This window comes from Orcinus orca, chromosome 19, assembly GCF_937001465.1.
Source record: "Orcinus orca chromosome 19, mOrcOrc1.1, whole genome shotgun sequence".
Classification (NCBI taxonomy): Eukaryota; Metazoa; Chordata; class Mammalia; order Artiodactyla; family Delphinidae; genus Orcinus; species Orcinus orca.
The window spans coordinates 50,800,030-50,826,754 of NC_064577.1; the positions used below are offsets into that span (position 1 = coordinate 50,800,030).

The window sequence follows — 26,725 nt, forward strand, 5'->3', positions numbered from 1 at the left end:
GAGTTGCATCATCTGTGAAATGAGGGGGTTGAGTGAGGTTTCTTACGAGGGCGAATATTCCATGAGGCCATATTCTCAAGAGAGCAGACGCCTTGCACATTAAATGAACATTTCTGAGTCAGAGTTAGACCTCTTTTCTTGTGTTTTTAAACTTCCTGTTTATCTGCATAAAAGGGCTTTTCTGCTCATCAGCTGGCCTATCTTATCTAAGTCCTGGCTAAGACTCATCCTCAAGACACAGAGACTTAAATCCCTTTCACCTATTCTGGTGCTCAACATTTTCCCCTGGCCAACAAAAAAGCCTGAGGTACATTGTGAAATATCAGGCACTAGAAAATCATCTCCCAGGCAAAAAGGTTTTGTCACACTAAAGCAGTCTGTGATAGTTTTTAAATGGCAGGGGGCGGGGGGAAGGGGGGAGATCTAAATCAACAAATATTTAATGTCCCAGACCTTGCTCAGCCCCACTGTGTAGTGAGCAGCTCTGCCCAGAAGATGCTTCAATTCCAGCAGAGGGCTCTCCTGGGAGACAAAGTAGGGTGAAGAAGATGGTGAGGACCTAGCATAGCCTCAGCACAGCCTGTCTATATGCCCATCTCTTTCCCAGGGAAGGATAATAACTCCATGAGAAGTCAGCAGTGGTCCCTAGATATTTGCTACATAATAAGAAAAACAGTGATAGCTTTTATCTCCCATAGTTGGATACCAAGTCAGGGCATTGCCTCAGGTATTATCCCTGTTTTATAAGGCAGCTGATGGGGACAGAGTCACACCTGGAAGTTAAATCTCAAAAAGGCCCTGTCTCTCTTCTGGGCAGCTACTTCGTCTGGAAGTGTGTGTGAGCACTGTCCATTGTGTACACATCACTCCCCTCTCCACTGATCTTTTCTGTGGATGGGAGTGGACAGGGCGTGGGATCCTTAATAAAACTAGACAGCAAATTTGAAAGCAGACCTTGTTAGTTTTAAAACAAGGATCAGCCAGTTGGACCACAGAGTGGGTGTTTCCATGCAAATCCCAGCACTTTCAAGTTGCTCCCTGAACTGAGCCCAGCCAGGACAGCAAGCCGTGTTTTTTTGCAACCAGCACTTTGATTAGGTCTAGAGAGGGACTCAATTAGCATCATGGAAACACAGAGCAGATTTCAGAAAGGAAAGGTCAGCTGCAAGCCCTAGCATTTGCTATCAGCCATCTGCCAAGCAGGAAGTGCTACTCAGATCTATTTTTAATCGTCTTCCCTAGGCAAGGGTTCCTGGGAGAATTCAGAGGCCAGGCTTACTCCAAGAGAAACATTTAATTGCTACCTTTCTGTACACGTTTTTAAAATAGTCTCTGGATACTCTGGATATCATTTTAAATATATTCTGGACACCAACTTGTACACAGAGGCCCAGTTCTATAATGGAGTGAGTGTACTAACTCCAGGGTTCATCTCCCAAACCAGTGAGACTGGCAAAGCTAACTGTGCAAACTTCCTGGTCACTCTCATTTTTATTTTAAGTGCATCTATCACTTCAGAAAGGTAAACTAATACCAGTTCATCTGGCAGTAACTCATTTGTGACTCAAGATATGGACTGGCTAAAGAAAGGAGAAAGGCTTCATCTCTCCTCCCAGGGACCCAGCCTGTGCTGTGCTGGTCCACCCAGGCGCAGGAACGTTTTGTCCACTGGCTTCTTCCCCCTCCCAACTCGCAGCAGCACTCGTGTCTCAGTTCCATCCAGCCCGAGGAATGAAACATCTCTGCGAGGTCTGGACAGGGAGTCTGGCACGGCCATTGCAGATTATACAGAAACAGAGCCTGGCTCAGGAACCCCTGCATTCTCCCAGCCCACACACTGAACACCGAGTTTCCTTGTCTCTTGACACTTACAAACGTTCAGCCTCCAACTTCTAGCCTAAGGTAAAGCTTAGCGTATGTACAAGTATGCCTTAGCCAAGTCAAGCTCCATTTGCCAGTAAAGGACAGGGGCCAGGCAGCTGGCCACCACCCAGGGCTTGCCCCGCCAAACACAAAGCTGGGGAGCTACGGGACCCGCTGCACCCCATGACAAAGGGACAAAGGGGTCTGCCCCAGGTTTTACCCACCTCTCCACCCTCCCTCTTCCCTCCTCTTAGAAGCTTATCTGTCAGTGAGCGGCCGATGGGAAAGCTAAGCTGAAAGGGCACCTTGGCTGTGGGATCTTTGCCTGAGGATGTGAAATAAGAGACTGGGTATTTGGGGCAACTTAACACCAGTAGGAGCCCAGCCAGAGGGCCAGGGAGGAAGGGACTGAACAGGTAGACATGCGCCTCACAGGAGATCTAACCCCTCTGGGCTGGGGGGCTGGGAGTGTGGGGGAAGGGAGCAGGGCTGGAATCCCTCCCCTCAGTGGCATGGAACTCTGCTCTAGTGAGCTGTGGCATACAGGTCCCTGGGGGGAAGGAAAAAAAGGCCACTGCACAGGGTCACTCCCCCTGACCCAGTTGGACCACAGATCAATTGGGGCTTCTGAGCTCTGCTGAGTCTTGAGTTCCTCTTCTTTCTGGTTTCAGGAGCAAAGGGAGTTAATCAGTAAACAGCTTAAGAAAGAATAACTCTTCTTCTGCCCCTGCCAAAGATCACCTGTGCCCTTCCTCTGCCCCTTCCCCAGTTTGCCATGGCTGTACATGTCAGGAAACCCATTAACACAAACAAAAGGACACCCAAAGGAGAGCTGGGGTGTCATGTTTGGTCCAAGTGCTAAACCCCAGGTATAGGAAGTTACCTGGAGATTTCAGAGCCAGGCAGACTGCCTGGGAAGGACCAAGAGAGGGGGCTGGGCTAAGTTCCTTTGCTAATTCAGAGCAAGAAATAGGCCCTGTGGTAGAGCACTTAGGGGAGTGGCCTGGTGGGTCACACCTGAGTTCCAACTCTGGTTCTACCATTTCCTAGCGGAGTCCCCTTGATCAACTCAATTTGCCTAAGCCTCACTTTCTTCATCTGAAAATGGGAACAACAGGAGAAAAGGGAACCCTTCTATACTGTTGGTGGGAAATGTAAATTGGTGCAGCCACTATGGAAAACAGTATGGAGGTTCCTTAAAAAACTAAAAATAGAGTTGCCAGAAGATCCAGCAATCCCACTCCTGGGCACATATATGGAGAAAATTCTAATTCAAAAAGATACATGCACCCCAATGTTCATAGCGACACTATTTACAATAGCCAAGACATGGAAGCAACCTAAATGTCCATGACAAATGAATGGATAAAGAAGATGTGGTACATATATACAACGGAATACTACTCAACAATAAAGAAATAATGAAATAACGCCATTTGCAGCAACATGGACGAACCTGGAGGCATTATGCTAAGTGAAGCAAGTCAGAGAAAGACAAATACCATATGATATCATTTACATGTGGAATCTAAAAACATGATACAAATGAACTTATTTACAAAACAGAAATAGACTCAGACAAAGAAAACAAACTTATGGTTACTTAAGGGGATGGGGGGTGGGGAGTGAGATGTTGGGAATTTGGGATTAACAGATACATACAACTACATATAAAACAGGTAAACAACAAGGACCTATTGTATAGCACAGGGAACTATACTCAATATCCTGTAATGACATATAATGGAGTGAGTGCCTCCTTAAATCTGGTGTCCTAGGTGACTTGTTTCTTTCCCCCATTAGGGGCTCTGATTCCCAGTCACATTCAGACCTACAGAATAGGAATTTCTGGAGGTGGGATCTTTGGATAAAAACCAGCCTTTTTATCCCAGCTTATTCTGATGTACTGTCAGATTCGGGAATCGCTGCCTAAGAATCCCCACTTTCCAATGCCAGTTTCAACTACTCTTAGGCCCTGAAAGCCATGCCTATTGCAGAAGCCACTTATTTTCCGCCTTCACTTTTCCCTGTCCTAAACTTCAAAACTACACCAAAGGCACCTGAATTCTGCAACTCAGTTCTCCCTTTAAAGTAACAGAAAAACTCAGACATGTGGGGTTGCAACGGCCAGCTTATGATGACTCAGTGAGTGAGCCTCAAGAAGCCAGGAGGGTCACATGAGAGGGAGTATCTTACCCAGAAAAGCAGGGAATCCAGGTCCTGGAGCACTCTGAAGGGCCCTCTTCTCAGTTATGGGTGCCTGGTGTTTGCCAATGATTTATCTGGTTGCTGTTTAGCTGAAGGCATCACCAGGAAGGGACTGACCCTGGTTATTAATTACAGCCACTGGCTTAATTATCGGTGCTTATTAACTTTATACAATATCAACATTCCTCTTCACACAAAGCTCACGGATATACAGTCTGTAGAAGTTAGAGAGAAGTCGAGTGCAGTATGAACCACATGCTATTACTCCCTTGCTTAAAAACTTTCCGTGGCTCCCCAGAGCATGCAGCATACACAATTGAGTCTAAACACCTTAGCTGGGCCTTCTGGGCGCTATGTGACCCATCCCTGCTGACCTCCTGCTTCCCTCTACATGCCCTCTCCATCTCTTACCTGTGGTCCCCAAGGCTGGATCTCCTCTAGAATGTTTCTATGCCTCTGCTCAGAATGGACTCCCCTTTCTTCTTCACTTAATAAACACTCATCTTGCTCTTTGCCCCCACAGCAGCCTGAATAATCACCTACTCAAAGCCTGTGTTTCACTACCTCGTATAATAGTTCACCTATTTGTCTTCCCCACTAGATCATGAGCTACTTAAGGGCAAGAATTTTGTTGTGTCCATTTCTGTATCCCCAGTGCCTCATACAGTAGTACTCAGTATGTGCTAAATGGTCAGAGAGCGGTCATTATCCAATGCCACCCTCCACAGTTAGTGGCGGGATTTCCCTGGTGGTCCAGTGGTTAAGAATCCACCTTCCAATGAAGGGGACGTGACTTCGATCCCTGGTCAGGGAACTAAGATCCCACATGCCACGGGACAACTAAGCCCATGCGCCACAACTACTGAGCCCGTGCGCCGCAACTAGAGAGAAGTTCCCACGCGCCACAATGAAGAGCCCACGTGCCACAGTGAAAGACCCTGCACGCCACAACGAAGATCCCACGTGCCGCAACTAAGACCCGACGCAGCCAAATAAATAAATAAAAAAGTCAGTGGCAGAGCCAGGCCCTAGAGCAGAGGTGGCCTGACCCTTTATTCAGGGCTTTTAAGGTGGTGCCAATGACTTGCCATCCACAGGGCCCCATATTGTTTTCCCACATAAGTGATGAGATTGTATGAAATTGTGTGCTCTGTCTGGCTTGGTTACCCTGTAACCTTTGGTGGGAACCAGCGTGCTAGATGGCTGAGGTTGAAGTTTGGCCTGTGCAGTAGAATTCTCTGGTGTCAATCAGACCTTGCCATTGAGCATAGTGCATCAAGTCCTATACTATCCCTACCAAGTGAAGCCACTGTGTTGATTTGGGATGCCTCCTGAAATCACATAAACTCATTTCTCCAACACCCATTTCACAACTGTCATTCCAATCTTCTATTCAGGGGTCAGCAAACAATGCACTAGGGCCAAATGGGGCCTCTCACCTGTTTTGTAAGTAAAGTGTTACTAGAACAGAGTCAGGCTCATTTGTTTATGTATCCACTATGGCTGCAGAGTTGAAACCCTATGGCCATCAAAGCCTGAAATACTATTATCTGGCCTTTACAGGTAAAGTTTTGCTGACCCCTGATCGAGCTGAAGGGAATGAAGACTCCAAACAGCCCTTCCCTTCTACCAAGAGTCTGGCTGCTCCCACTCTGGAAGTTAGTGGACCAACTGGCTTTTGCATGATGTCATTTCTTTTTTTAGCACTGGTTACAGGCCTGGGATCCAGGAGGAGATTTTGCCTACCAGAGGCACACAGGGGCCTGGAACACCTAAGCACAGGACCTGGCATTTAATGGTGATCAAGAAATGTGTATTAAATAAACAAACAAACAAAGGTCTGGGAAGTCAGCTAGTCTGTGCCCCGAACAAAAGTCCATCCTCCCTCCTGTCCGTTTCAAGGTGACTAGTCACACAGGTGCCTGGAGCAGCCTGGTGACCTAGATTTGTCAGACCTTATCTTATCAGCTTTCCTTCCTCGTGTACTTACCCAGCACCTGGCCCCATAGTGCCCAGGGCAGACTGGCCTGTTGTTCTTCTAGAGAAGGAGACAGACTGGGAGGAACTCTCCTCCCCCACCGATACACTTTGTTGTTTTTCTTTCTCCTGCTAAGGGGAGGATCAAGATATACAGCGACTTGGAGCTTAAAGGAGCTCCAAGAAGTCTATTTTTTCTCACTTCCTCTCTCCTTAGGTTTCCTGGGTGAATGTGTCTAGGATGAACCTTAAAGGTTCCTCAGAGCCTTACCTGTCATTTGGAACATTCAGCATGTAAAGGGGAGGGACCGGCTGTGGGTAAAGTAAGCCAAGCAGCCACCACCCAATGGTGAGAGGCCTGGTCCTAAGAACAGACATTCCTCCAAAGACATATCAGAGGACAGCAGGTCTGATTCGCTGGCCACCTCAAGCTGCAAGAGCCCAGCTGGCAGCTTTACAGCTTGGGCTGACACTGCAGGGGAAGCAGGGGTAATCAGGGGGAAAGCTGTACACATTTGGGCATCTCATGAAAATCAGGCAAATTGGGTAGAAAACAACATGGAACAATATGCCAGCCTCTCAGCTGCTCCAGACAACCCTGGGTACCAGGCTCAGGATGGATCTCCCCACTTGTACTGCTGCCAGGTGCTTCTTCAGACTGGAGTCTGGGTACAAGTTGGGTGAGGGCAAGTTATACATCTGTTTGCCACTGTATCTCTCGTATCTAACAGGTCAGAGGAGCTCACTGAAAGCAGAACTGGCTGGGCTTAGTGCAGTAGGCTTCACACCAGGATCTTTTGTTTTGGCAAGGGAATGCTCTTCCAGGCCCCTCATTTACCTGTTAGAGTTGAAGTTACAGTGAATGCTCTTGGTGGGACCAGTCCTGAAAGGGAAGAGAAGGAATTTCCTGCCACCCCTCCCCCCGCAAAGAGAGATAATTTTCCTTTTGACAACCATAAATTGTCCCTTCAAAGATCCAAAGGCATTAGGGGATAGGGGGAGGGGAGAGTCCATGCCACCTGCTGCCTCTTGACATCACTGTGCTCCGGAGGGGAGGGAGTTTATGGACTGATTAGATGTTGTTGTTTTTAGCAGCAGCTGGTGGAGCTGTCTCCTCCTCTCTTCCTCTCCTCCCTCCTCCTCTCCTGAGTCACTGTCCAGCCACCAGCAACAGGCAGGGAGGGGAGGGAAGCAGAGAGCTAAGGTTCTCCTTGGCTAAGCAGCCCTGACCCCAGAGACGATACTCTGGGTCACCAGGTCAAGCCCTCCCCTCAGGAGTTGGCTGAGTGCTTTGGAAACAAAGGCATCAGAGATTCTTTTTTGGGTTTGTTTTCAAAGATAAGAAAAATGGCAGGGACGTCCCTGGTGGTGCAGTGGTTAAGTATCCACCTGCCAATGCAGTGGACACGGGTTCAAGACCTGGTCCAGGAAGATCCCACATGCCGCGGAGCAACTAAGCCCGTGTGCCACAACTACTGAGCCTGCGAGCCACAACTAATGAGCCCAAGAACTACAACTTTTAAAGCCCGCGTACCTAGAGCCCGTGCTCCGCGACAAGAGAAGCCACTGCAAAGAGAAGCCTGGGCGCCTCAACAAAGAGTAGCTCCCGCTCACCTCAACTAGAGAAAAGCCTGCATGCAGCAACGAAGACCCAACACAGCCTAAATAAATAAATAATGAAAACCATCTTTCTGTAACAAAAAAAAAAAGGAAAGAAAGAAAAATGGCTTCATTCAAAAGAAACTCGCCCCAGCCCCCCACCGTGGAACATCACAGGGTGAACCAAACTGAGAAGCAATTCTCAGCTACTGCTGCAACACTCAGGCCCGGAATTCTCTTCCAGCTGCCCGGGCTGCTGTTGTCATGGTAGTTTGAGGTTTCTGTAACTGGCTGATGTGTGGTTCACAGGCAAAATAACCACCTGGCAGACAGGAAGGGAAGGGGGGTAGGGGGCAGATTTTTCCATTTAAATTCTAGAGAGGCCTCCCAGCTACTTGCAGGTAAGGCCCCCCAAAAGCAGAATGGAAGCTGCTGCTGCTGCCATTCAATTACGTCCAGAAACGTGTTGGTCCCTTTGGAATTACTATAAAGAACCAGGGACTTATACGGGTCTCGGAAGACTACTGACAACACCGTATAGCTAAAGGGCAATACCTGAGACTCAAAAAATGGAAGGAGTGAATATGCCAGAACTGTTATGGGTGTCAGGACCTGATTATGTTTGAGTGCCACTTTCTGTTTTTTGCTTAACGATATTCATAGATAGAACATTTACTGAGCATTTACTATATGTCAGGCACTGTGAGAAGTACTTTATATTGATTTCCTCACTTAATTGCCACAAAAATCTTATAGGTATCTAACATTAATATGATTCCCCTTTTCCCAATGAGGGCACCAAGACACAGAGAGGTTACTTAACTTGCATAACTAATAGGCAAAGAAGCCAAGGTTTGAACCCAGGTAGCCTGACTCAGACGTTACACTGTTAACCACTAAGTTATGTTGTCTTGTATCATCTGCTGCTGCTATATGAGAATCAGAGGATGGGGGAGGTGGAAGGAACCTTTAATGACAGTCTAATCTAATGCCTCATTTGGATTGGGTAGATGAAGAAAAGGGAGAGCCTGAGAGAACAATCTTGCCCAAGACCTCACAGCTTGATACTTTCATTATCCCGGCTGCCAGCCCTCTCCTCCAGGGCTGCCTCTAGCATTTTCAAGCACCCCTTATGTGTAAGGCAGTAGGTGGCGTGTGTGGCAGGGAGGAGGTGGCAAAGTACAAAGTTAAGAGGCACTCGGTTTCCTAATCTGTAAAATGAGGAGTTGAACTAGAAAAACCCAGGGCCAAGGGCATTCGGAAAGTCTATGACTCCAGGTTATTTAGAATCTTATTAGGAAACAAGACAATTACACATAAAAGTGCATGTAACCACAAAAACATAGACCATATTATTACAAGAGTCATTACTAATTGCCAAATGAACAACCAGACAGTGAGTACTACAGATGTCCAGTGGAGGGAGAGAATCCTATAGTCCAGGAAGACATCCTAGAAAAAAATACTTAAGCTGGTCTTCAAGAATGGGTAGAAATTGAATAGAGAAAAAGAAGCATTCTCCAGGCAAGAGAAATGATAGGAGGGGAGAAGGGGTAGGATTTACCACCAATAGTACTGAGACCCAGAAAATAGTCAATGCCAAAAGGAGTTACCTAGGTCAAGCTATGACAAAGAGGGTACAGACCTATCTAGACCGGTATCCCATATGTTTTTGCTACCCCATGGTTTTAGGCAAGTCACTTAATCCCCACCTTGAAGGGATGTTGTAAAGTAAGGAGTCCCTAACACACAGTAGATCTTCAATAAATAGTAGTTAATAGCAGCAATGTAGATTTTTCATCCTGTGTTTTTCATCCTGGCACCAGTACAACCTCATCTGTACCATTCTTCTGCCCTCCGTAGTGAGGCTTACATTCCCATGTACCCTAAAGACCACAGGCTCTCTGAGTGTAGGAATCCTGTTGTCTTCTCTCTATCCCTAGCACCCAGCCTAGGCCTGGCATGTTGTTTGAAACACAAAAAATATTATTGAACTCTATACAGCATCGCCAACAACAACCAAAAGCTGTAGCTACACATAACAAGATGAATAAATCTTTAAAATGTAATATTGAGCAAAGGAAGGAAGACATGAAAGATTTATACAGAGAACTTTTATTTATGTACATTTCAGAAACAGGCAAATCTAAATGTTCAAGTACTGAATATACACCTTGGTGGTTAAAATATGAAGAGAAAGGAGGAAATTCCTACACAAATCAGGATAATGGTAACATTCAAGGGGAAGGTTGAGAATAACTGTTGGCTTTTAGAGTTCTGTCAATGATCTACATTCAGTTACTTGAACTGGGTAGTGGTTAGATGAGCAATTCTTTAAGCCATACATTTGTGTTCTATGCATCTTTTTCTGTATATTTCATAATAAAAATTTAATGTATATCCTTAAAATACTATATATATATATATATATATATATATAATTGAACTGAACAATTAGTGTATAATGGTAGATTCCAGTCAGACCCCAAAATACAAACAGCCAAAGAAGCAATGGTGCAGCTTTACCATTCCAGAGACCTAGGGAGTGCTGGTGCTCAAATAAAAACACAGGGGCAGGGGTTCTGCATCTACTTCTTGCTTCCCAGGGAGAACACCCTGCTGAAAAGAGTCCGGGTTTTCACGAGAAACACAGGCTTGCAATCACCAGCGTCCTTGCTGAATGCTGAGGCATGAACATACAAACCAATCTTAGGACTGGAATCTTACAGGCATTTGCAAACCACAGAATTAATTTTCAGGGTATGCCTCATAGCTCAAGTCAACATTTCCTTTTGGTATTTAAAGCAACCACATAGAAAGGACCACATTTGAGCAGATTTGTGCTCCAGCTGCCTGCAGTCCACAGCAAAACACACAGATGATTCACTTGACGTGGTCCCTAGCAGTTCCTTTGGTAATAAATTGGTGAACAATTCTACTTATGCCCACCCAGATCACCAATTTTCACAGACTGTAGGACAGGTCTGCCTCCCAACCAAAGAGTGTGACTTCCTGAACGCAATTCCTCTTGTTCATGGCTATAAATGATAGAGAGAATTTTTCTAAGCCCTAGAATGCTTGTAGTTCTTTCCCAAGTGGTGATCAACAAGTATGTACTGAATGACCACCATGTGCCTGGACCACCTGCAGACCACTGAGGTGCTTATACACTCGTTTCCCCAATTCTAGTCTCTTCTTCAGCAGTTCACCTAGGATACCACGACACCTGCCATCTAAAAGCAAAGCTCTGGTCATGTCATTACTTGCTCAAAAGTCTTCAGTGATGGGACTTCCCTGATGGTGCAGTGGTTAAGACTGCGCACTCCCAATGCAGGGGGCCCAGGTTCGATCCCTGGTCGGGGAACTAGATCCCAGATGCATGCCACAACTAAGAGTTTGCATGTCACAACTAAGGAGCTGGTGAGCCGCAACTAAGGAGCCTGCCTGCTGCAAATAAGACCCAGCACAACCTAATTAAAAAAAAAAAAAAAAGAAGTCTTCAGTGGCACCCAACTGCCAGCAAAATAAAGTCCGAACTTCTATTCTCCCAACAACCTGGCGTCAGCCTACTCTTTCAATCCGTTTTCGCACAGCTCTCAATGTTGCCCAAAAGAATGGCTCCTCCCCACACACTCCTGGCCTCTACTTCTTTGTTCGTGATGCTCCTTTTACCAGTCCCTCCCCAACCATTTCCACACGTCTAGGTTCTTGCCTCAAGGTACATCTCAGTGTCAGTTCTACCAAGTCTTCCCAGAACTTCTGTTTCTAGACAGATGGATCTTAAGGGGGTTTTTTTGATCAACAATCCTTTGAGAACCTAATGAAAGCTATGGAACCCTCCCTAGAAAAATATACATACACATAGAATTAAACATACAATTTCAGAAATCCCTTGAAGCCAGCCCATGGACCCCAGATTAAGAGCCCCTTATTCTGCCTCTATCTTAGAGAACTAACAGTTATTTGCTCAGATATTCACTGAAAATTTACCAGTCTTTAGGAGCTGTGCTGGGTGCTAGAGACACAAAGATGACATCACAATTATCTCCACAAGTAGTTCACAGACTAATGGGAGACATTCATCGTTATACTGTGATAAATGGTTTAAGATAAACATAAGGTGGGGAATTTCCTGGCCATCCAGTGGTTAGGACTCAGTGCTTTCATTGCCAGGGCCCAGGTTCAATCCCTGGTTGGGGACCTAAGATCCCACAAGCCGCGCAGTGTGGCCAAAAAAAAAAGAGAGAGACCACATAAAAAAACCATAAGGTGAAGGACAGTCATCCCACTGTGTCCACAGGGGACTGGTCCCAGAACCCACCTCAGATACTGAAATTCAAGGATGCTCAAGTCCCTTATACAAAATGACATGGTATTTGCATATAAACTACTATACTTTAAATTACCTCTAGGTTATTTATAACACCTAATACAATGTAAACGCTACGTAAATAGTTGCCAGCGTGCATGTAGCAAATTCAAGTTTTGCTTTTTGGAACTTTCTGGAATTTTTTTCCTGAATTTTTTTTTTTTTTTTTTTTTGCGGTACGCGGGCCTCTCACTGTCGTGGCCTCTCCCGCTGCGGAGCACAGGCTCCGGACGCGCAGGCTCAGCGGCCATGGCTCACGGGCCCAGCCGCTCCGCGGCATGTGGGATCTTCCCGGACGGGGGCACGAACCCGTGTCCCCTGCATCGGCAGGCGGACTCTCAACCACTGTGCCACCAGGGAAGCCCCTGAATTATTTTTGATCCACTGTTGGTTGAATCCTCAGATGTGGAACTGTGGATACAGAGGGTTGACCATACAAACTTCAAGAAGGGACAACTTATGGGGGAGGGGCCAAGACAGTGGGGTAGGAAGACCCTGAGCTCACCTCCTCCCATGGGCACACCTAAATTACAACTATTTATAGAGCAGCTATAATGACCTGGGGAATGACCTGAAGACTAGCAGAAAGGATCTTCTACAACTAAATGTATGAAGAAGGAACCACAACCAGATGGGACTTGGAGAGCGCCCAGAAAACACCTTTACGGGTCCTTTATCAGAGGCCCTTAGCTGTGAGAACTCACACCATTCACTCTATGGAGACATGCTATGTGGATGGGCATCGTTTTTGCCTCTATCTAAAGATTCAAGTTGGAACCTACAATAAAGAGTTTGTACACGGAGGCTTTGGAAGAACCAGGCCGAACAGGAGGCTTTGGAAGAACCAGGCTGACTCTGATTAATGTGACTGCAGACATTCCTGAGCTGGATGTTGTGTCTATAGAGGCTGACTGGCCCCCTGCTCTGGAGGACTAGCTTTCAAATTTGGAAACAAAGAGTAGGGTTTTGTGGCATGATGTGGACATCCATTCAGTATACACTATAAAATGGTTGTTGGGAGCTTCCCTGGTGGCGCAGTGGTTGAGAGTCCGCCTGCCAATGCAGGGGACACGGGTTCATGCCCCGGTCCGGGAAGATTCCACATGCTGCGGAGCGGCTGGGCCCGTGAGCCATGGCCGCTGAGCCTGCGCATCCAGAGCCTGTGCTCCGCAACGGGAGAGGCCACAACAGTGAGAGGCCCATGTACCGCAAAAAAAAAAAAAAAAAAAGGTTGTTGAACCACCATAACGGTGTCTTGGAAACGATTTGGATCATGTTGATCTACATATTTTAAATTTGTTGTAACATCTCAGGAGCTATACATGTGTATATTTTGTGTTAAATTGTTCTAAGGGAAAAAAAAGGGATGACTTATGAACCTTTTATCTCCCCAGACTAGAGTGAAAGTTCTTGAGGGTAAAATCCTCGAGGGTAGTATCATATCTAGTACAGTGCACCCCACCCCATTACATATTTTGTATTCGTGCAATAATAGAACAGAGCCAATGAGACAAAAGAGCAAGTTATAGGCACAGTCCCCACTGCCATCACCCACATGTACCAGAGGCCTCTGAGATCCAGTTAAGGTGGTCCCAACTTTGAACACTTATGCTGTACAAATTGTACCAGCCTAATTTATGATTTATCTCACCCTGACTTGATTCAACCTCTGCGCCCATGAGGAGAAGATATCATAAGATGTTCTATCTTACAAACTCTAAATAGTTTCTTTTCACCAAGAAACACTGTAATCTAACCACATTCCTTTGGAGATTTGCTGTAGACGTGGTTCACCTGTCACCCTTCCTGGGTGGTCGACAGATAGCTTATCTGTACCCCTCCAGAACTAACACTTCATTAGTAGGAGATTAGGGCTTTCAAAGATCAAATAGCTGAGGGAAAGAAGTAAGTAGTTTTAGGTTGGATATGTGATTTTCTTTACAAAAGCTAAATTGATTGAATGTGTTTTTAAACTGGGCTTATTGGTGTATGTTGGAACTCTTCCATAATTTATTAATTCTGCCTTTACTGCACCTCAGAAATGCTCTTTAGGAAACTGACAAACACATAACAGTGTCTTGCAAACATTGCAAAAGAAGCAAATGTGCCCGCTATATGGTATGGGTCCTGCAACGGTGATTGTTCTCAACCTTTTGTTTCTTAAAACCTAACAATCACTCTGGCCCTAGGTTTCCACTATTTTGGAAACAAAAAAATGGGCACTTATAATGAGACAGACATTTATAGGTTTACATGCAATCTGGCTTTTTTCCCTCTCCTGCTAGAATAGAAAAACTAATTTTACTGAATTATGGTTTTTGTAAAAGTAATTGTCATCCACTGGATACCAAAACCTCTCAATTAATAAAACTACAATATGACATATATTTTGCAAGATAGATAAGCTCACAGAATTATCTTCAAAAGCCATATCTTATTGTATACGTTCTTTAGGAATTATGCCTTTTAATGGGACACAGAGGTCACTAACACAACTAATACAATCTGATGCTCACTGTAACATTTTCCAGGGCACCTATAGGAAAAGAAATGAATAGATTTTTAGAAGTTCTGTTCCTGTATTTATTTTTTACATGAAGTTTTTTCAGGACACAAATAACTGCATTAATATTTTGGAAAGTTAGTTTTATTGCACATTAAAGACAAGCTGCTGGGTAGTGGGGATTAAGAGAAACAAATACCTGAAACGTAGAGTTGACAGGATGGGACGGTACTCCCTCTTTGCCCACAACCTCTAAGTCACTGTGTTGGGGTACAAGACTTTTTGAGAGTCACTGGTGTAGAACGCTAGTGCTCAGAAGCAGAGGTGGGAGGCCGAGGGCAGAGTGGGCCTCTCAGCAGCCACCAGATCAATACAAGTCTTCAGGCTTCACAGCATCTTCCTCCCTGACACTTTTCTCAAAGCTATGCTGCGGCTTATGTCTAGGCAGGAAGGAAAAACCAAAATGTCACCACTGTGAGCCCAATGGAACCCCACAGGGAACAAAAAGAACCTGCCTCCTAATTAGACTGCAGCCTCAGAAGGAGGCCCAGCTCCTCACACAGACAGCAGCTGAGGGGTGTGAGGTAGAGAAGCCCGGCCCTGAGGCTGTCTAACCCCAGGCTGTCACTGAGTTGCCCACTCCACAGCCTCCAACACCTTCCCTCTAAGGACCCAGGGCACTTAGTGCAACCTGTGTCTTGGAATGAAGCCACCGTCCCCAAAGTGGGTTCATGATAGATTAATCCAATTCACCATTCTTAAATGGCCTACTTGCAACACCACTGAAGGGCTAGCAGGAGGGAGGCAAGGGAAGGACTGACTACAGATAATTTTTATGGAAAGTCTTGCAAAGATCCAGGTTTCCATAATAGATAGTATCCACTGAAATGAGCATTAGATTGTTTTCACTGGGGGCAACTAACTGTTCCAATTGAAACTATTATTATTTTATAACCAAAGTATATTTTTATACTGTGACTTGCACCATTAAGTGAGAAACAACAGCGTGAGCAATTCCTCGTGCCAACTCAAAATACCTCTGCATGCAAACACTTCAGCATTTAGACCACAGCACCCCCGAAGAAAGAAATTGTAGGAGGCCTCAGCACATTCCCTAGATAGTTCTGTCATCGATTCAAAAAGCACCCCCAACGCCCCGCACCCCCCAGCGTCCTACAGAGCAAATGCTCTTACCTTTCTGCCAACACACACAACTTGGCTGTCCTTCTCTTCCATTGCCTTATTCTCTCAAATCCAACTCCTGTGCTCCAGGTTCTAAAGTGAAACTATCTTGGCTAAAGTAAAGTTGCTTAGGCAGTAACAATCCCTCCACCCCACCTCCTTGCTTTGTTTTTGTTTTTTTTTTTTTTTGGACATCAAGGCCAAGAGAAGCAAAGGGACTACTTTACATTTGCATAGAGCTTTGTAATTTGCAAGCCACCCACACATCGATGATCTCATCCAGCCTCCTAACAACCCAATGAGGTAAGCCTACTCCCCCCACTCTCAAATAAGGTAGGGCTACCTCCTAGGACTGTTCCGGCCGTGGCACACAGTAAGCACACGAGTGCTAACTACTAGCCATTAGACACAGCAAATATTATTTAACTCATTTTACTAGTGAGAAGCTGAGACTCAGAGGTTGGACAGCTGATTCCAGGCCTCTAGGAATCTGAAGCAAGCTGGGAAGACAGAAGGGCCTAGTGCAGGAGTCTTTCCACCACATCAGTACAGACCCTAACTGTTTAAAACTTGACAACTACACATTTCCACGGCGGCTTAGCCATGCTGATAAGACGGGAGCCCGAAGTCCTGATTCTGTTCCCAGTTCTCTGCTAGCCACGTGCTCTGAGCTTTAGTTCTCTGGACCTTTGTGTTGGCTTCTCCATAATGAAGGCAGACTCACTTCTTTTAAAAAAAAAACAACAAACAATGGAATGTCAAGCTTCCAGATGAAAGGCTCTGTTACAAGTACAAAGTATCATTTAATTACACTGCTGCTCCAGTTAGCTGCTTCCCAGCTCCTAACTCCCACTGGGTGGATTCTGAAACCGCATAGGAGATTATGTCAAGAGGGGAGAACAGGAGAAACATTCTCTCCCTGAACTTTCTTAAATGGAAGAGAGGAACAAAATGAAAGGCCCATTTTCCAAGGAGGGGGCTGGGGCAGTGATCTTTCCATTAAGTGGACCTGCATAAGAATCTATAGATTATTTAACGCCGGGGGTGGCTGTGGAATGAAATAAAGGAATCTTTGTGCAATGCCAGCCACAGTTCCCTCACTCTCTCCCCACCGTCAGGCATTTAACACAACTCTTTAATCATCAAGCTCTAATGCACCCCATCTGTGCACGGGTTGTAGCCAATGAAACTGCAGCCTGTGCTGACTTTGGCCTGGACTTGTGAAGGAGCCTTTCTGCCCCAAAAGGGGCAGAAAGGAGGACATGAGGCCAACAGTCTTCTTTGCTCATCACTCGTCTTCTCCCAAGGCTCAAGAGCCATCCATCTGTTTATCTGACCATTTATTGAGTTCTTGCTATGGGTCAGATTCTGACCCAGAGATACAAAGCTAATAGGACATGGCCCCAGGAGGAAAAGGATGTGTAAGAGCTCCTGTGAGAGAGGAAGGAGGTAAAGAAAAACGGATGCTTTTGGCTGAAGCACAGAGGCCCGAAACACCCCCATCTTCATATCCAGGGAAATGTTGCTCAGTTCCAAGTGGTTGGAACATAAATCAAGGAAGCAGCAGGGACCCTAACTCAAAAGCTGGGCTCTGCCACATCATCCAAGGCCCTGTGTACCAGCCAAAGAGGTAAGACATCAACTCTGAAGGCCACTGTCATCCCCGCATACTCCCTTCTGACCATTTCACAAGGCCCAGCTCAAATACCACCTCTTCCAGAAATTATTCTTGAACACGCTCAAAGTAATTGCTCTCTCTTCTTTGAGAACTCAAGACCTGAGTTCTTAGACAACTTCTATGAGTCTCAGCTTCTCCATCCATATAATATATGACTAACATCACCTACCTTAAAGGCTTCTTATGAGGGTTAAGTGAGATAATATTTATAAAGTGTTAAGTAGCAGTTTTTAGCACACAGAAGGTGCTTAAATACAGTTTACGGTTACCTCCACTTCTTACGATACACAGTACTTCTTTTTTTTTCTTTTAATAAATTTAGTTATTTATTTTTAGCTGCATTGGGTCTTCGTTGCTGTGTGCGGGCTTTCTCTCTAGTTGCGGCGAGCGGGGGCTACTCTTCATTGCAGTGCACGGGCTTCTCATTGTGGTGGCTTCTCTTGTTGTGCAGCATGGGCTCTAGATGCGTGGGCTTCAGTAGTTGTGGCACGTGGGCTCAGTAGCTGTGGCTCGTGGGCTCTAGAGTGCAGGCTCAGTAGTTGTGGCTCAAGGGCTTAGCTGCTCCGTGGCATGTGGGATCTTCCCGGACCAGGGCTCGAACCCATGTCCCCTGCATTGGCAGGCAGATTCTTAACCACTGCACCACCAGGGAAGTCCCCACAGTACTTCTGTATATTAAAAAGATGTCTTGGCTTCTACTCCTCTGGAGATTTCCAGAAGTAGGACAACTCATATTTTCCCTCCAAGCTTCCAAAGTGAAGAGGACTGACTCCCCTCTCCTCTCACTGACATAGCCTCCCCACATCCAAACTTCCAGGCTCCAGGGGTTCCCCAAAGGTCCAAGAGGAATCTGAGACAAGATGAGTTAGCTGACAGAGAAGGAAGCTATAGGCTGGCTGGAACACAAATAGCATAGAGGAGAGTAATTAGCAGAAACCTAGAGAAGGGAAAGTGGGCCAGAGACCAGGACTCTGAGGGCTGCAGGGTTCAAGCCTTTTGGTAATCCTAGACCCTAGAAGAGGCCTAGAAGGAGGAGTTCTTCCATCTGCAGTCCTGATTTGAGAATCCCCACTAACAGACGTGGTTGTTCAAGCAGCTTCTCCACTTCCTGTCAGATCAGCCAGCTGGACAGGGCTGTTCTGTAACTGCTGATCCTTCCTCCGGCTCTGCCCGGGGCTACCGAGCCAGAGGCAGGGAAAGTGATGCCACCTTTTCTAGCAGTTCTTGTAAACAGATCAAGAACACTAAATTTTTTTGTTTTTAAACTTTGTCTGAGTCCGCATAAATTTTTTTTTTTTTTTTTTTTTTTTTTTACTTTAATGGCATGAAGTCCAGGTTCTAAAGAAGGATGCTTTTTAAAGCGAAAAGTCCCCCACGAGCTCTTTCTCCTTTTCCTGCAGCCTACTAAAGCTGTTTCTCCTCCCTTGGCAAGAAGCTTGGGGCCAGGAGGGAGCAGCTCCCCTCTGAACGCTGCCTGAAGGAGCCAGTGTCTGGACTGCTCAACGGGACATTAGGTTTACTTATTTGTTAATAATCCCCCCACCCCAACTTCAGGAAGCAGGTGCCAAGGCTCCTCAGGGAAAATGGGGTTCCACTCTTTCTTCTGATTGTGACCAAACGTCATGCCATTTCACCTCACGTAGAAGCCCGAAAGGTCCCGACAAGCCAGTGGGTCAGCTCTTCACCAAGCCACTTTTGGTCCTCCAAAGGCCACCCATTTTAGTAACTAAATCATCTGGTAACCTTCCCTAGGGGCTTAAAAAGCAATATTCCCCTCTCTCATTTCAGCCATTAACCTCTCCTACAAGAGACCACCTTTCTCAGAATTCCTTTCTAGGCAGGCAGCACCCTACACCGCATGCACCTGCCAACACAGCCCAGGCAAGCAGAGCGCAAGGCTCCAATCCCTTTAGCCCCTCTCCCCTCCGGCTCGCGAGCCCCCAGCCCCCACAGACTCAACAGGGATGACATTTACTTTCCAAAGTTACAGATTAAACGAGTACACTCTCCCCCTAACTCCGAGTTATTTCTCAGCTGAGTGAGACAGCCATTTGGGTCAGCCCTCCCTGGACAAAAGAAGGAATACAAATGTTCCGGGCCCTTTGGCAGAGCTCATAAACGTCTGCAAACCTAGGAGCCAGAAGTGCCCTCCCCCAAGGTAGGCAAGGAAGGCCTGCAGGGAACATGTACCTTGGAAATAAGTTCATCATGATTGGCCAAGTGGGCTCTGCAGTGAATGCAGCTGTAGGTCCGGTGGCAAGAGGGCAGATATGCCTGGAAAGTCTTGGATCTTGTCATCTTCACCATTGGCGCTGCTGAGTGTGGGGTGAACTCTGGGGCGGCCCACGAGGCACTCCCACAGGATGGGTCGCACGGGAAACACCGGAAGACACAGGTAAAGGCCGTGGTTTGGCAGGGGGTGGGTGTGGGGCGGGCTCCACACACTGGTGATGTCTTCAGAGGAAGGACCCTCAAGCAGAGGTCTAGGGCTGGTTCTCAGCAGCCTGCAGTGCCAAGATAAGGAATATCATTAGCTGATGGGGCTGGGCTTCCTGCAAAGCCAGTAGAGTCCAACTGCCACCCGAGAGAGGGCAACATTTACAGGATAAAATGACCCCCCTCCTCTGTTCTTACACTGTGCCAAGATGCCCCATGAATAAGAAAGAAACCAATGGAGATCCCAACATTGCTGCAATTCTAGAGTCGGAGGTTCAGTATCAACTCAGGGCTCTCAGGAGTTACCCTACCAACATCTAGCAAACCGGCATGATCACCATTCCTAGGGAGCCCTAGAAAAGGCCAGGCTTAAAGATATGCTACCTCCAACCCCAGGGAGAGGACTCCTAAGGATCTCCTGATCCAACCAAGATAAATGGCTTCAAAAGTTTAGTCTCTAGAGATTTGCTACATCAACAGTCACAAGTGGATTTCTCACCCATTTCCAGATGCCAGGAGTCCTCCAGCACTTGCAACCACCATCTGAAGAGGCAACATCTTTTGCTTATGAGCCAACATCTTTTGCTTATGAACCAAGCATGGGATACAAAGGATCAAGTTCCCAGCCAGCAGGATCCCTCGCGGCTAGCCAGTACTTCTAGGAGAAGTGATTCTGTTTGTAATACCTTGCCCAGAAGTAGAGGCTCAGCACATTTTTTTAAAGCAAGTAAATTAATGAAACTAACGGCATAATCAGGATCCTGCATCTAAAATTCACAACGACAGTGAATCTGACCAGAATTTCTCTTCAACTCTCAAATTTTCCATTACTCATCCCACAGTACCCAGCATTTTTCCTTCCACAGCCTCAGCTTTTTTCTTCTAATGGGAAAGAAGGAAACTGAGATAGAGGGGTGGCTCCTAGGGCCGCCTAGGGTATGTCCGAGTAAAGGTCTGAGGGCAAAACCCCGAGGTCTGAGATCCGCTCCGTTTCTCTGTGGCTCACGTACCTGAGGCTCCTGGATCTACCTACTCCCTGGGCTTCACTGACGGGGGTGGTGTTCTCACTTGCCTACCTCCCAGGAGAGCCAGAGTGTTAATGAACGCCTGCGTCATGCTTTGAAGATAAAATTATTTAGAGAGACAGGAGGAAGACAAACAGAATCAGATCTTCCTTGCTGGACTATGCCTGGGGCCCATCTGGATGTTTGGAGAAGGCCCACAGATCATAGTCCTTTTTTTCCTCTGAACCTCACTGGAACCGAATCTTCAGCAGGGAAGCTGCCCTCTTCCCCGACATCCTTCCCACCATAATGTCACCGAAGGCCACTATACCCCTGGCCCTCCACAGAGCTTCCTGAGTGGCCAACACCACCGGCCAGCACTAGGCTGCAGGACAGCAGGGGTCACTATCCTTTACCCTGCATGTCCCTTGAGGAGCTGAGCCAAGCAAGCTCCACACCCACGGTGACCAATTACACAAGATGTCCAACTGTTGAAGGGATTCAGACCTACAGGGGCCCAGGCATAATGTCTCCCCTGCTCGGTCTCCCACCGCTAATTTTAAAGATGAGTAATCAGATTAAACTGAACATCACAGAAATACTTCAAGAATATGGGGGTGAGAATTAACCTCCCCAGCTTTGCCTCGGAGGTAGGCCTGGCCATAACAAGAGATAACACGACCCCTTGGATCAGAACCCCTGCGTCTCACCCAGGCATAGTGGAAGTGGAAGTGGAAGGTGAGTGGTCAAAATGAAAGCCCATGGTAGACCAATGTTGTTGGGTGTTGAAGTGGAAGAGGTGGTAGAAAGAGCTAAATATCCCACTTGGGGTTTCCTGAAATATCTTGAACCTTCCAATACTCCTGTTCCACTCTCAGGAAGGACAGTATTTCCAGGAAAGGAAGGGGTGATAGGTCAGGGGGTAAGGAACAGGAAAGACGGAGGCAGGGGAAGCAAGCGGGAGGCTTGCCCCAGGCCAGCCACTTCTGAAGTCCACAGCCTCAGCTGCCCGGTGGGGAGCTGGAGGGGCGCTGGCCCCATTCGCCTTATACAAACGCTGAAGGAAGGAAAGGAAACAATGAGCCCTGGCTGCCAGTCTGGGTTTACAGAGCAGCCACAGAGTCTGTTTTCTTACACATGCTGACGGCTTCTAAATTATGCCTTTCCCCAGAGTAGAATTATTTCTTTTCTCACTTCTCTTCTGTAGGAAACCCAAAAACAGTTCACCGGCAGGGGTTTCTGCCGGTTTATGCTCAGCTTCAAATGTGAATCTCAAAACTTATTCATGGCTACCTTTGGAGAAATCAGCATTCACAGTCTGCATTAAATGTGAGTATGTCACATACAAACACATTCATTGCACACCACAGCTCAGAACTGAAAAAGAGGCCATGCAAGCAACATCCCAGGCTGCCTGGTGTTGGAAAAGCCCCAGAGAGCCTAGGCTGCAGGCCTTGGACTTTGCCCTATGGTCATTCTGGTCCTCTCACTCTTTGCTAGGGATTGACAGGCACCCACAAAAGTGACTCCTTACCCAAGAAGGAAGAAAAGAAAAAGTGGCTTGCTGAAATATGAATCTTGTCCCACTGGTACAGGGCAATCAAGAAGGAATGAGAGGGCTTCCCTGGTGGCGCAGTGGTTGAGAGTCCACCTGCCGATGCAGGGGACAGGGGTTCGTGCCCCGGTTCGGGAAGGTCCCACATACCGCGGAGCGGCTGGGCCCGTGAGCCATGGCCGCTGAGCCTGCGCGTCCGGAGCCTGTGCTCCGCAACGGGAGGGGCCCCAACAGTGAGAGGCCCGCGTACCGCAAAAAAAAAAAAAAAAAAAAGAAGGAATGAGAGAAGGAAAGTGGAAAGCAAAGTGAAGGAGAATCAAGAGGGGGTCCTCGTGCCTGAGAATAAAGGAGAGAACGGGATGAGTGAGAAAAAACGTGAGAGCTAGGGGCCAAAAAATAATCACCTATTACTGTCTTCTTCCCTCTTAAGGGAAAATATTAAAAGCTGCTTTAAAAAGAAGTCTGTTTTTAAAAAGGAAGTAAAACAGAAGTCAGTTTTTAGGAAGGAAGATGAAACAGATGTTTGTTTGGGTTTTTTTTATGGAAGAAATTAAGGGTATGGGGCTGTAGAACTCACCACATTTTACTTTTTGGACGCTGGTACCTGTTAATGGGGCCACAGGCTCCATGGGGCTTCATGAGTCCAACCCGCTGAACATACTGTGGAGTCTAAACTGATTTCCAACAATAATCAAATGAGTTCGCTTTTTTAAAGCCTCAGGGCACGTGTACAAATTAAACACCATTTTAAATGAAGTAATAATCCATCACAGTGGAAATTAAAGGAAGATTTGCTACCACCTCCAGCTGGCTCCCGCTGGGCAGCACGGAAAGCAAAGATGTGAACTATTATGATTAAAAACAAAGACCTTAGTACACTACTCTGAGAGCCAAACGCATAGGGAGCACACAGCAAACCTGGCCGTCCCACCTCACGGACTGGCCTTTTCCACAAGGAGCCACAATTGCAGGTGGAACTCAAAACAGAACCTTCTGAGTGTCCCCAGGATGGAGGGGTAGGAGGTACGAATTCCTCAGATAAGTCGGGAAGGAACTGGAAAAATGATGTGGGAACAAGATTGTACCGCCACACACAGAGCCACAGAAACCGAGAAGGCAGAACTTGCCAGGGGAAGTGACACCTCCAGCCACAGGACAGGACCACCCCTAGATGTGCCTCAGCGTTGCTGTTTTTGTGGGGTGTATTGGAGGAGGGTAGGTAAAGACTGTCTGGAAAAGAAGTGGGCTCTGGAATCAGAAGCCAGCTCTACTCCGTTCTAAATGAGTGACTTTGGCAAGTTATTCAACCACTCTGACCCTCAGCTTCCCCAATTCTCAGAAGACAAACATACACAGGGTTATGAGGATTAAATGAGACTGATGTAAGTACATACACAGTGCTGGCACACAAAACACACCAAAATTGTAGCTATTATTATTTTTAGTGGTTAATGAATTTTTAAAAATATATGTTGCTACTTAAAAAGAGAAGAAAAAGAAAAAGGAGGCTGAAGAGTTCAGAGACATACATAGTTTTCCTGCCACTTCCATTAGGACTCTCTAGCTTGTCTTCAAGCAAGGTAGATGGTACTACTGGGATGACGTTTCTCTAAACCTAGAATTCTCTTCTCAAGGTAAGACAAGGTGATGATGACCCTGGAGGAACCATAGGAGTATCCCCCTAAGAGGCGGTTTCCCCAGTGGCCATGCTCCCAAACACCCTAAAAGCACTGCCAGGAACACAGCATCTCTGATTCACACAGCCCTGGCAGGCCCCTGAGTCTCCTTTCCCCCTTAAATCCACCCTCTGCATTTCAGCCGGTGTTATGCATTTAAAAAGCAGATCTCACAAACAATAAATGCTGGAGAGGGTGTGGAGAAAAGGGAAGCCTCATACACTGTTGGTGGACTGTAAATTGATACAGCCACTATGGAGAACAGTATGGAGGTTCCTTAAAAAACTAAAAATAGAATTACCATATGACCCAGTAATCCCACTACTGGGAATATACCCTGAGAAAACCATAATTCAAAAAGAGTCATGTACCACAATGTTCATTGCAGCTCTATTTACAATAGCCAGGACATGGAAGCAACCTAAGTGTCCATCAACAGATGAATGGATAAAGAAGATGTGGTACATATATACAATGGATTATTACTCAGCCATAAAAAGAAACGAAATTGAGTTATTTGTAGTGAGGTGGATGCCCTAGAGTCTGTCATACAGAGTGAAGTAAGTCAGAAAGAGAAAAACAAATACTGTATGCTAACACATATATATGGAATCTAAAAAAAAAAGGAAAAAAATGGTTGTGAAGAACCTAGGGGCAGGACAGGAACAAAGACTGCATAGCACAGGGAGATCAGCTTGGTGTTTTGTGACCACCTAGAGGGGTGGGATAGGGAGGGTGGGAGGGAGATGCAAGAGGGAGGAGTTAGGGGGATATATGTATATGTATGGCTGATTTACTTTGTTATAAAGCAGAAACTAACACACCATTGTAAAGCAATTATACTCCAATAAAAACATTAAAAAGAAAGAAAGAACTAAAGGAGGAGGAAAAGAAAAAAAAAAAGATCTCACCATGTCATCACTTTCATGTCCTTCAGAAAGGCAATACGGGACAGTGGGTAAGCAGATGGGTTCTGGATATTTAACTAAAGAAAACAAAAACACTAATTCAAAAAGATCTATGCACCTCTATGTTCATTGCAACACTATTTACAATAGCCAAGACATGGAAGCAATGTAAGTGTCCATCGATAGATGAATAGGAATGCGGTGTATATGTGTGTGTATATATATATATAAAATGGAATATTACTCAGCCATAGAAACAAATGAAATCTTGCCATCTGCAGCTACACGGTTGGACCTGGAGGGTATTGTGCAAAGTAAAATAAGTCAGAGAAAAACAAATACCGTATGATTTCACTTACATGTCTAAAATACAAAGCAAATAAACCAACATAATAAAACAGAGTCGTAGATACAGAGAACAAACTGGTGGTTGCCAGAGAGGAGAGGAGTGGGGGGACAAATGAAATAGGTGAGGTACAAACTTCCAGCTATAAAATAAATGTCATGAGGATGAAATGTACACATAGGGAATATAGTCAACAATACCGTAATTACTTTGTATGGTGACGGATGATGACAGATGGTAACAGGTCTTATTGTGGTGATCATTTCATAATGTATAAACATATTGAATCACTATGTTGTACACAGAAAATGAATATCATATTGTACGTTAATTATAACTCAAGTTTTTTAAAAAGACAGGTTCTGAAATCACACTCCGAGGGTTTCAAATCTCAGTTCTATAATTTTCTAGCCGTGTGACCTTGAACAACTTACTTAACCTCTCTGGACCTTGCTCTTCTCATCAAAACCTAGGAACACTAATACTGACCTCATAAGGCTCTTGTGAGAATTAACTAAGCTAATACACATACAGTACTCAGCATATGCACCTGGCATGTAGTAAGCACCCAACAAATTCCAAGTGTGTACTATTGCTGACAACCATTGACATCCATGAATGGCGTCCATGAGAGACTCACCTCTCATACTCTGTATACTCCATCTTTTGAACTGATATTTAAGGGTCTATTGTGTGTCAGGAACAGTCTCCTAAGTGTTCAGATTTGCCAACCAAACTCTCTGTAGTTCCCCCGAATACACCACACCTGCATTTCACCCTTCCGTGGTTTTGTTGATGCCATTCCCTCCATCTGACATATCCTTCCCACCTCCTCACCAGGCCCTTACTTGTCCATTAAGACTCAGCTCAAATATCCCCTCAGCATTGGACTTATTGACCCATCCTCTGTGCTCACCTCCATCTTAACACTTACCCTGTTGAAACTGAAATTATTCTCTTCTGCCTCTGTATCCTCTGCTAGAGGTAAGTGCCAAGAGTAGGGACCACATTTTAGTTGTTTCTGTACCCCCTGAACTCGGCAGCACAGAGCACACAGTAGCGGCCACTGTTGGACTGAACTACCCCTGCTTCTCCTTGGGCTGCTGACTAGACCAGTCTACTCATCCATGTGGGTAGCACAAATGATTGAGGCTCCTCCCTTCCCCCTGCCAGTAATGAAGCAGGACGCAGAATGACTCTGGCCCCATGGAACCCTATTCTCCCCGATAGCCCCCCCTCAGATCCTGTGCTGAGATGCCCGTAACTACAGTTCTTCTAGGCAACAGAAGGTTTTTTAAGTCCTGGATGTTAATCAAAGGCCTGTCATTGGCATCCATGCCCATTTTTCACACTCACAGGGTCTAGGTTAAAATATACTATAGTAAATATTTATATATATAGATACACATACATACACATAT

The 26,725-nt window shown here is 46.0% G+C and overlaps 1 protein-coding gene across 4 annotated transcripts in view; it reads right to left on the reverse strand.

Annotated features, from left to right (window-relative positions):
- The window catches only part of YPEL2 (yippee like 2), a 62,225-nt gene that overhangs the window by 21,598 nt on the left and 13,902 nt on the right, over positions 1–26,725 (reverse strand). Inside the window, exons 2-4 of one of the 4 annotated variants that reach the window (XM_033431660.2) lie at positions 24,962–25,035; positions 20,315–20,473; positions 19,570–19,883 (exon numbers count right to left, since the gene is read on the reverse strand). In XM_033431660.2, the coding sequence (XP_033287551.1) occupies positions 19,570–19,686 (117 nt within the window). In that variant the 5' untranslated portion in view covers positions 19,687–19,883; positions 20,315–20,473; positions 24,962–25,035. The remainder of the gene's footprint in view (positions 1–19,569; positions 19,884–20,314; positions 20,474–24,961; positions 25,036–26,725) is intronic. The other 3 variants (XM_049702346.1, XM_033431661.2, XM_012533747.3) reach the window with 3 other exon arrangements.